Source organism: Pseudomyrmex gracilis, unplaced genomic scaffold, assembly GCF_002006095.1.
Source record: "Pseudomyrmex gracilis isolate BER0280 unplaced genomic scaffold, ASM200609v1 scaffold_69, whole genome shotgun sequence".
Lineage (NCBI taxonomy): Eukaryota > Metazoa > Arthropoda > Insecta > Hymenoptera > Formicidae > Pseudomyrmex > Pseudomyrmex gracilis.
The window spans coordinates 608,683-620,278 of record NW_018020653.1 but is presented as its reverse complement, the minus strand read 5'-3'; the positions used below and the strand labels follow the sequence as shown (position 1 = coordinate 620,278).

The 11,596-nt window shown below is 29.2% G+C and overlaps 1 protein-coding gene across 6 annotated transcripts; it reads left to right on the top strand.

The window, feature by feature from the left end:
* The first annotated feature begins 70 nt into the window (after positions 1 to 70).
* LOC109854568 (mitogen-activated protein kinase kinase kinase kinase 5) lies at positions 71 to 9,701 on the top strand. Of its 6 annotated transcripts, XM_020427780.1 has the most exons (21): positions 71 to 381; positions 465 to 522; positions 818 to 973; positions 1,280 to 1,512; positions 1,594 to 1,857; positions 1,960 to 2,155; positions 2,270 to 2,373; positions 2,570 to 2,637; positions 3,355 to 3,438; positions 4,419 to 4,457; positions 5,905 to 5,958; positions 6,686 to 6,753; positions 7,146 to 7,292; positions 7,396 to 7,571; positions 7,699 to 7,903; positions 7,983 to 8,166; positions 8,276 to 8,553; positions 8,666 to 8,749; positions 8,836 to 8,928; positions 9,004 to 9,130; positions 9,215 to 9,701. In XM_020427780.1, exons 1-21 carry the CDS (start codon positions 268 to 270, stop codon positions 9,312 to 9,314), a joined length of 2,832 nt encoding a protein of 943 aa, XP_020283369.1. In that variant the 5' UTR covers positions 71 to 267; the 3' UTR covers positions 9,315 to 9,701. The 6 variants fall into 6 exon arrangements, with proteins under 6 accessions (XP_020283369.1, XP_020283370.1, XP_020283371.1 ...); XM_020427781.1 differs by lacking the exon at positions 5,905 to 5,958; XM_020427782.1 differs by lacking the exon at positions 3,355 to 3,438 and having other exon boundaries at positions 9,215 to 9,700.
* Positions 9,702 to 11,596: the final 1,895 nt, after the last annotated feature.

The window sequence follows — 11,596 nt, the reverse complement described above, 5'->3', positions numbered from 1 at the left end:
GGTCCGTGCGCTATGATGTCCAAGTCAGCTCTCAGTCTTCTCTCTGATATTGTAGATGTCTATGGTCAGTGCGGTGAATAATGGTGGACAATGGCGACGTTTCGACAGTTGGGGTGACATCTCGACAGATATGTTTGGATATGTTCCCGGTACGTTATTCGGACGCTGCTGCAAGTTTACGCGCATTGATTCACGGCGGTTAGACGTACATATCCGCAAGATTTCAAGTATTCCTCTTTCTTTCTATTTTTTATTTTTCAATTCGTAATGGCCTCGGTGAACGCGAATGCGCTGTCCAGTGACATAAGTCGTAGAAACCCTCAGGATGAATACGAACTTATCCAGAGAATAGGCAGTGGGACCTACGGTGATGTTTACAAGGTCTGTATCTTTTTTATGGATTTTAATTATTTTTAAATTCTTTGACGATAACGAATTGATTATCGTATATTTCCTCTTTACAGGCTAAACGACTGTCCATGAATGATCTCGCAGCAATAAAGGTTATCAAGTTAGAGCCAGGTAAGCAATGTTCACGATTGAAACTGTATAATTGTTTTATTATTATCGCTTACTTTATTTCATTATTATTTTACAATTATTTTCTTTGTAGAATATTTATATAATTTTTTATTTATTTGATACATAAAATATAATAGATAAAAATGTACGGAGTTGTAAAAATGTTTTAAACATTAAAAAAAAAATTAATACATTTGTGTGTTCTAAAATAAAAATATTTAACTTGATTAAAGTTCTGTTGCAGTGAATTATGTAGCAGAATTGTTTATTTATGAGATATTTGTGTATCTTTTAGGTGATGACTTTGCAATCATTCAACAGGAAATTTTAATGATGAAGGACTGCAGACATCCAAATATTATTGCATATTATGGTAGTTACTTGAGAAGAGATAAATTATGGATATGTATGGAATATTGTGGAGGTGGATCATTACAAGATATATATCACAGTATGTATATAAAATTGTTACTTCATATTTACACAATGTTCTTTATCATAGTTTAGATATGTTAAAATTATTTTGTATGTTACATAAGAATAATTGAATTTTTGAGAAATAAAATAGTTTAAAATGATTCAAATATTTAAATTTTACATGAAAACCTTACTTGAAGATTTATGACTTTTACAAATGTATTTTAAATTAATGCTTATTGGTATTACAAATTGTCAGCATGATATTAATGTTCTTAGTTTTCTTTTTTCAATTACAAAACAGCTGCATAACTCTTAAGTTTTGTTAATATACTTTCAGTAACTGGACCATTATCAGAAATACAGATATCATATATGTGTCGAGAGACCCTTACAGGTCTAGCCTATTTACATAGCATGGGTAAAATGCATCGTGATATTAAGGGTGCCAATATATTATTGACTGAAGCAGGTGATGTAAAATTAGCAGATTTCGGTGTGTCGGCACAAATTACTGCAACCATTAACAAAAGAAAAAGTTTTATTGGCACTCCTTACTGGATGGCTCCTGAAGTACTTCTGCATTTTTTAATAATATTAACACAGTGCATTATAATTTTATATCAAGCCTAATTGATATCTTGCTATGTATAGGTGGCAGCTGTCGAAAGAAAAGGTGGTTATAATCAGTTATGTGACATTTGGGCATGTGGAATAACTGCAATAGAATTGGCAGAATTACAGCCGCCAATGTTCGATCTACATCCGATGCGTGCTCTATTTCTCATGTCAAAATCAGGTTTTAAACCACCAACATTAAAAGATCGTGACAAATGGAGTCCAATGTTCCATAATTTTGTTAAAGTCGCTCTTACAAAAAATCCCAAAAAACGACCGACAGCGGAAAAATTGCTTCAGGTTACTTTTATTTTATATCTATCAAGTGATGCAATTTGTAATGAACAAATACATTTGCAAAATCAATGATCGTTAATCTATAAAATTTATTTGGAATTATAGCACGCATTTTTCCAAGGAGAGATGAGTAAAAGGCTGGCGTTAGAGTTATTGCAAAAAGTATCAAATCCCAGCCATATGTTTGCTGATCTAGAAGCTGATGAAGATGGAGCAGTACCCAATGTTCCACAAAGAATAGCTTCACGTCATACTGCAAAATCTAGGCCAAAGAGCCCTATATCGCAACTAGATAGTGATGGTAAGCACTATAATAAAGTAAATTTATTAATATTCAATTAAAGAATTTTAACAAAATATGAGCTACAAGTCTTATATTACAACATTAACCGCGATAATATAATTTATCTTGCAGATCAAATCAATATTGATGGAGAAATGTTACACGGAGATTCTATATCGCCATCCATGGATACTAATCCTGCATGGGATATCATGGATATCATGAATAATGTCAAAGTGAGTCACAAATACTTAATTTGTTTTTAAAGACGTAATACTGTTTATTTAATGAATTAACGTAAACATGATGATATAAAGAGATTATAATTGCATAAGTGTTTTTTTTTTGTTTTGATATAACAATTGTAGTAATTAAACAAAAACCACAAATTATAGTAATGAATTAGACTTAATTTGCATATTATACATGTAGGCTGTACATAATTGTGATGTTCATCCAGACTGCGGGATTGGTTCTGTGTTCGAGGATGTCCAGGAAAAGTAAGTTTTCGTATTTTAAATTTGTTTTATCAAATGTTATCGCGATGTCATAGAGACAAATCTAGAATTTTCTATCATGTCATATTCATCTGATATAATTGTATCATATGTTCACACTCTCTCTTTTTCCTCTGTCTCTCCCCTCTCTTTCTTTCCCTCCATCGTTTTCTTTTCTTTTTGCTTCATATACATTTTTATTGTTTTTTTAAGAATCATGAGTAATATATCATCTTTAAACTGCTAAATAAAAAATGTAATATACTGTGTAAAGAATCATCAGCATCTCATTATTGGCTGATAGTAAAAGTAAATTGCATATGGCATGTGTGCTTTATGTTTTTTGCATTATGATTTATTATAAAAAACAAACGAGAAAAACATGTGTGTTAATCAGACTTACGTCAAAACTCTCAATATGTGTCTTATTCGGAAATGCAGTTGCGGCCATTTACATGTTAGTGTTTTCCCAACAATTTTTACGGTTTATTGACTAATATATGTATATATAAATCTTGATATCTCTTATTCTCATATAATTGTTTTATATTGTTTTCTCTCATTACATTATATACAGAATGTTCGAAAAGTTCCTCATTTGGGATACATCTATCTTGCATCCATTTTGCATCGACTTGCACCCCAAATGCAAGAAACTTTTGAACAGTCTGTATAATACGCATATTGTATAGTAGTAAGATTTACTTATTTTTGTATCAGTACACTTGACGCAAACCTTAAGACAAGTATTATATCGAAACATCGTAGGAAAACTGGTACAGAAATATTTCGTATGACTTTAAGGTAAAATAAATATTACTCCTTGGTGTGTGATCTGGAATGAAAAAGACAATTTTATTTTGAGTGTACATTAATCTTCAATGAGAGAAACATGTTACATATATTATTTTCTTTCTTGTTTTTACTCTTGTAAAATGTTTGAAATATTCGTTGCCGGATGAGATATAACAATAATCTTTCATAATATTAAAATAATATAACTCTAATAACACATAAAACCTATAAAATAATAAACTTATGCATGCAATAATTTTTCTTAAAAAAATAGATTCAATCGAGAGATAAAAAATATCTAAAGATAACGTTCCCAATTCATATTTAACCAAGAAAACTAATAATGTATATATACAAGAAAAAACTAATAATGTATATATACAAGATGTTTTCTACAGACATGGGGGGGGGGGGGGAGTCTAATGTACATATATATATATAACTCTATCGTTATTTTGCATGGTGAGCAATAAGTATGATAGCTGTTTTTATAATACTGCATGGTTTCTAGCAAAATTGAAAGATGTTGATATGCATTTATTAAAATAAACAGTTTTTGATTATACAACATATTTTACATTAATATATAAGCATAGCTTTATATACACACAGACACACCCACATACATGTTTAAATGCTATATATATAGTTTTTCTTAATAGTTTACCAGTTTGTGTTCTAAAATTATTAAATGTAGGATAGAAAATTGTGTGAAAATTTCATAAGTTTTATAAATTAATAGAAAAACTTTCTAATAAAACATTTTGTGTATTATGTGTATGAAAATGAGAAATTTTCAACATATATAACACACATGTTCGGCTATAAAATTTTATATATATATATGTCCTGTGTCACTATATTAATCCCTACTGCCGCATTTGTTTTTAGTTAATTACCTTAAATTATCTATCTTTTTATTATTTATTCCTTTTATATATTTTTAATTTTTCGGATCAGTTTGTAATTCTAGTAATTTCTCCCAACAGGAGTCTATTGCAGTACATTGATGAGGAGTTGTTGCTAAGGTATTGGCAGGTAACCCTTTTCCCTTGCACCTCGCATCTTGCACTTATATCTTTTAATATTTCTCTTATGTAAATTACTCTCTCACTATAAACTGTTAATTTATTATTTAATTGCTTATGTTTCTTTGATAGTTTGCTTTCTAATTTTGCAAAAATTAACATAATTTGAGAGAAAAGATTACTGTATATTTGTTTTTAAATATTTCATTTTAATCAATCCTATAAAGTTTCTTTTATCAATCTTTTGAGATTTACGTGCTACTACACAATTACTTCAAATAATTTTCAATTTATGTCTTCAAATGAATAAAAAATAAACCTACATAATTTTTAAATGAAACATGTTTTGAAGAAGCTAGTTTCACTAAATATACTTAACAAACATATTTAGAAGAGAGAAGAAACATCCAAATAAGGTGACTAAAAGTGCATAATACAACGCAATTTCGATCATGTAACACTTTATTAATAGCTTTTTATCGTGTAATTTGCAATAACATATATTTAACAACATCATTTAGATTATTGTGCTTTTGTTTTGTTATGTGCATTTCATGTCAACTGTTGCATGTTAAGTTTGATATTTCAAAATTGTTTTTGAGATATTCTTCTAGCAACGCGCTGATGAACGAAGTTTGTGTATTTATTCTATAGATATAGAGAAAATGTTTATTTTACATAAAAGGTGTCTCACAATTACTGTCTAATATTTTTCAGATTTTTTAGAACTTGACTTTTGACTTTGAGACGCTTTAAACTTTTTTGTCTCAGAATATTCTAAAGATTATTCTGAAAATATTGGATGGTAATTATAGGACACCCTATGTGTATATGTATGTATGTAAGTATAGAAGTTTTTGAACTTCATGGTCTTTATCATAGCATATAAACAGTGTTAGCACATGGAAGATTCCAAATATAATTTCGGGAATGTGGTTTTACTTCTTCAGATCACACAATAAAATAATAAAAGATAATATAAAAATATAAACGTTAATATTAAACAATATAATTTATCGTACCAGTCAAAAAGTCTACATATAGTTAGTATCTCGAAATTACAAAATAAATAAATAAATAAATAATAATAACTTAATAATATTAAGTTTTCATCTCAGATCAAACGAATGTATATCAGACTTTTGGAGTTGACTGTGTTAATATTTTAAAGAATATATTAAAAAACTACACTATTAAATAATCATACATTCATTTTTGAGATAGTAATATTTACTTGAAAAGCAGAAACAGTATTAGTCAGTTGATCGTTACGTTTAGTTTATTATGATAGTTTATTACGATTTACATAATATATATGTATGTACAAAGAAACACACATGATTTTATAAAATTGTAAAATATGTTGTACAATGTATAAAAACCACCAAGAAAATGAGTTTATAATAATGTATAGTATATGTGATCATAGTAGTTTTTATATGTGCAGGGGGAATGCAATGTCAGTGGTTGATGGGCATTGCGACCAGCTATATTCCCTGCAGTAAGTAGATAATAAATTATAATAAACGATTTTATTTTCAAATGACACATTTTAGTTAATATATTATCATAAAAATGTTTTTATTTATTTTTACTACAAATAGGTGCTTATTAAGAAATTTACTAAGATTCGCATTCATAATCTTAATTCAACCTAAGGATTGGTTTGGGTTTAGAGACAATATTTCAAACCGAAAAAAAACTTTATATATCGGGGAATATATTAAAATTGATGTATCTGTTTCTGCCTATAATTTATTCAACTGGCACTATATTAGATCCACATAGAGTGCTTATTATTAGTTATTATACTAAGAACCGGCTACGTATGTACCAATAATTTAACATTTTCTTCTAGATTATATAACAATTGTTTTGACATCACAATACTAAAACTTGCTAGAAATATGCTTTTTAATATTTCTAACTTTTTTAACATTACAATTTTTAGTGTTAATATTTAAACATTTAAATGTTGTTGTTTACATTTCGAAAAATATACGAAATTCCTCTCAGATATGAATATATGTAAAAAGTAAAAATTCGTAATTGTTGTGTTTATTTTATTGTTTATTTTATTGTTTATTTTATTGTTTATTTTATTGTTTATTCGTCTTTGTTATCGTTCTTTATTATCAGTATTAATGTTTTTCCTTTTCAATCACATTTGGAGAAAACTCTCGTACATCAATGTTTATCTTAACGTTTTAAATAATTTGTTTGTTTAGAGCTACTCTTCCACTTGGGGAGTCTTCGAGTGATTGCGAAGTCCATTGTCCATATTATAATGTATCTGGTATGTAAATTTATATTGCACGTAAGGTTTTTGAACACATTGAATGCCGGACGAATTTTTCATGTCTTAAACGCTGAAATAAAATTTCTATTTGGTATATGACAGTAGTATCAGAATGCTGTTATTGTTAACAAGTTTCATCCTTCAGAAGAATAAAGAGTCACCGGTGACCCTCACGACATAGGGGAATACGTAATATTTACTTGATTTAAGTGCTTCTATCAATTCCGATGTCGCCGGTCACTGATGACCCTTACAAAACTAGTTGGGTGCCGGTCATCGGTGACTCTCATGGCATTCAACGTGTTAAATTCTCACGTTTGTAGTTTGCACATTGTTTTCTTTAAATCCACATATAGAAATAGTAATGTGAAGAATATTTTTATGCGCAGGGTCTCAAGCAAGTCCTAGACGTCATAGCTCTGTAGACGAATTATATGGTTTAGTCAATAGTTCACAGTCTTTAACAACTGTGAATGGGCAACGACAACGATCATTATCAGATAGCGGTCCGAGGGATGAATCCGCACAATCGAATGGTATGTTAGCAAAAACGTATATTATAAATCTAGAATTTACTCAGCAAATATATTTGCCTATTGTAGTTATAACTTTATAACATTTCTTTCATTATTTTTTTAGGTGACAATGAGGTATCAACTGAACGAAATAGAGAAAATATGAGTCCCGACTTATTGTCAGACACGCCGCCCGTACCTCCAAGGAGAAGGGATCGTAAAAGACACACGCCACCAAGACCTATAAGTAACGGATTGCCTCCTACGCCGAAAGTGCACATGGGAGCATGTTTTTCAAAAGTTAGTTTACATTCTGTGTTGGTTTACTAAACACTATTGTGTTGAAATCTTATTGCTTTATTGATTTCTAAACTCTGTTACTAAAGATTTATTTGTTATTTTTTTTTTTTTTTTTATTACATTATAGGTATTCAACGGTTGTCCACTAAGGATACACTGTACTGCGAGCTGGATCCATCCAGACACAAGAGATCAGCACTTGCTGATTGCAGCTGAAGAAGGGATTTATAATTTGAATCTAAACGAACTCCACGAAACTGCGATAGACCAGTTATATCCAAGACGTACTATCTGGATGTACGTTATCAAGGATGTTCTTATGTCTCTTTCCGGTAAGTTATTCTTTTATTATTATTTATGCTGATCGATTAATTTATACTCTTTTAATATTGAAAATCATACATACCGTAGGAAAAACGCCTCAATTATATAGGCATGACTTATTAGCGATGTTAAGTAAACAGACTCATAGGTTTTCATTGCATATGAACAAAATACCAGAGAGATTAGTTCCAAGAAAATTTGCTCTTACTACGAAAGTGCCGGACACGAAAGGATGTACCAAGTGTTGTGTTGCAAGAAACCCATATAATGGGTAAGTTGACATTTAATATTTATTTAATTTAGCATCTTTTAATTTGTTAAAGAAAAAACTTTATATAAACAAAGGTATGATATTTCTAATTTATTATTATTTAACGTAGGTATAAATATCTATGCGGTGCAATGCCGGCAGGTATATTCCTAATGCAATGGTATGATCCATTAAATAAATTTATGCTTTTAAAACATTTTGAGTGCACTTTGCCATCACCTCTGAATGTTTTTAAAATGATTATCACGCCTGAGATGGAATATCCAATGGTATGTGTGTCAGTTAAACAGCCATACCAACAAAATAAATTAAAACTTGACTTAATTAATATGAATTCGGGAGCGAGTTGGTTCCACAGTGATGAATTAGAAGATATAGATGGCTCAGGTATCATTATATTATATCTGTATGTGTGTGCTTACGTTTGCCTGATAATAAGTTACTTGTCCTGCAGAATGTAAACATAAGAATCTGTTTATCTGTTTATATGTTTTTGCAGCGACTGTGATTCCAAGAAGAGAGAATTTAAACGTTATTAACGTAACGCAATTCGAAAAAGACGCAATACTCGTTTGTTACGATAGTGAGTGTTATAATGGATAATAAATTAGCAGTAAGTACGACTTATACTGAGCACGACACTATACAACAAATATTTGCATTTTACAGATGTAGTAAAAATGGTGACTTTACAAGGAAAACCTCGTATCAGTAAAAAACAGCTGTCAGAGCTGAATTTTAATTTTCAAATCGAGTCTATCAGTAAGTGCGAATTGCGTCATGCATGTGTAAGCCACAGCAAAATCTTAGATAAATAAAAATGTTGTTTCTTTCCAGTTTGTCTACCAGATAGTGTGCTTGCATTCCATAAGCACGGTATGCAAGGTAGAAGTTTCAAAAATGGCGAGGTTACACAAGAAATTAGTGATCCAAGCAGGACTTATAGAGTTCTTGGCTCGGATAAGTATGTATCTGATATTTGTCCAAAATTTGAAGTTTTTTATTTATATTCAATGAAGAATAATTAAAACATTGCTAACGAATATAGGGTTGTGATGTTGGAGAGTCATCTAGTTCACAGTGGTACACTGACTGAATCGGAAGGAGCGGATTTGTATATTCTCGCTGGACACGAGGCCAGCTATTAAGTGTTAATTTAAAATAACCAGCCTACGTATGTGCTGCGTTATCATCTCACACGAGATTGATGATTTGTGATTGAACTATGTATATGTAACATAAAACGACTACGAGATCGGAAATTACAATGTACAGAGAGGTAAAAAAAAAAGAACTTTATTAATCAATTATTTCACACACTATATAAATAAGTGGCTGATTATCGGCGCACTGCTATTACTGTAATTTAAGTGTTGCAATAATTGTTGCTATCTTCATATAGGTCGATGTCGTGTAAACTAATAGTTGCGATAAATTTTTTTTACTGAGAGCAGGTTTAGAGTTAGTCCAGGTTTTTTTTAGATTATATATCGGTAAAATCATAATTTGAAAATAAAATAACAATAATAAATAAAATAAATACTATTTATTTAATAATAAATAAAATCATAATTTGAAAAAAGAAATACAGAAATTAAAAAAGATACACTTGAAAAAGCGAGTATGTACACTCAACAATTGTCCTTATGTCTAATTAAATAAAACGCTAACAATTAGCCGAAATGCTTCAAGAATTATAAGATAAAAATTATTTACTATTTCATTTAGATATATATACATAAATATATATAAATTAATTATTCTCGATATAAATCACGTATAAGAAATTCTAAAAATAATGAGATTTAACTCATCGAGCTCATTTTATTAGCGTGTCAAAATAAAATTGCAATAATATTTTTTCCACATTCAAATACCAATATAAATCATAAATAAGATAAATTTAATTTTTTGAACGACACCTCAAATATTGATAGTTTCGTTTTTTAATGTTTTATTTAATATATAAAAAGCTTGTACAAGGACATACCTAAAATCTATTTTTCTCGCGGATGATATGACATGTAGTTTTATTAGTTTAGAGAAAAAGCATATATTTTAATATAAAATGTTGTGGTATTGCGTTTATTTCCATCGATAATAAAGCTCTTACACTGCTATGTTAAATTATGCACGTTTTGCACTTTTTTTAATTTTTTTTTTTTAGCGCATTATATTCTATAGCTTTTATCGTTTGAAAATCGTTTAACCATAATAAGATTTACTAAAATAAATTTATGTATCTGTATCTGAATACATAGGTGTTTATATAAAATTATAGATGCTATTTACATTTTTGAGGATTGTACATATAGTTTTCAAAAATTAAAATCTACCATCTTCAGAGAGAATATTCGAATAGATTTATAAAAGAAATTAAAATCTTTATTAATGAAATATATAATGAAATTGATACGCAAAATTTATGACATTAATCGGAGTTATAATTTATAGGTATAAGAATTGTTGTCTTCAATTTAAGAGTACGTCACTTTTTGCAGTCTCTTTCCTTTCTAAACATTAATTATCTTTGCATGAATAAATAGAATCATGAGAACAGTAAACAAGGAATATACAATACATAGGTGTAGGTAGATTTTATTTATTTTATTCTAATTGTCATAAGCTCTATTTATGCGAAAAGCTTCACTTTTCCTTAGTTGTGACTAATCCCACACGGAACAACATTCTATGTAAAACTCTTTTAATTGTTTATTAGACGTCACATGGACGTTGTGGGAAAAGGTAAAATATAATCTGTGTGGGAAAGGTAAAATATAATCCCAGAAAATTGGTCGAAGAGAGATTCCGAATTAGTAAATAAGCTTGTCCTCAGATGTGATCAGATAGAAATGTGACACATTGTATATTTTTTCCCAAAGATAATAGATTGTAGAAAAAATGACAACGATGTGTAGAAAGAAAGTAGCTTACTAATTGATATAGAACATGTTTAGGAACATTTCTGAAAACTTGTCATACAGAAAAAAATCGATTTTTCTGTATAGAGATTATATGATAATATCGTGCAATATATCATGTGTATGTGTGAATATTTGCGTGAGCGCATGGGCACGCACACACGCGATATGCGCACAGTACAAAATTTGCTTGTACATACACCAATATCATTATTTTTAATGATGTAGAGGAAATGTGCCTATATTGGACCATTTGAGGAGTTTTCGCTCTATAAATCCTGAAAATTTAAAATATATATTATTGAATTAGATTGTAAAATATGATAATTGTTTTGAAAAAAAACATAAGATTATGTTTTATATGACATAAGATTGTTTTAAATAACATATAGTAAAAAAATTAATTTTTTTACTTGTGTTAAACATGACTTACAAGAATGTGTTATGCCTAAATTGGACCATTATTTGAACATTTATATGGTAACAAACTAATTCTGAAGATTTCATAC

What these genes read in the sequence shown, in the direction of transcription:
- LOC109854568 (XM_020427780.1), top strand. Translation starts at nt 268, where the DNA reads ATGGCCTCGGTGAACGCGAATGCGCTGTCCAGTGACATAAGTCGTAGA. An exon ending in TGAATCCGCACAATCGAATG is followed by an intron (nt 7,293 to 7,395) that starts GTATGTTAGCAA and finishes TTATTTTTTTAG; the next exon opens with GTGACAATGAGGTATCAACT. An exon ending in AATACTCGTTTGTTACGATA is followed by an intron (nt 8,750 to 8,835) that starts GTGAGTGTTATA and finishes TGCATTTTACAG; the next exon opens with ATGTAGTAAAAATGGTGACT.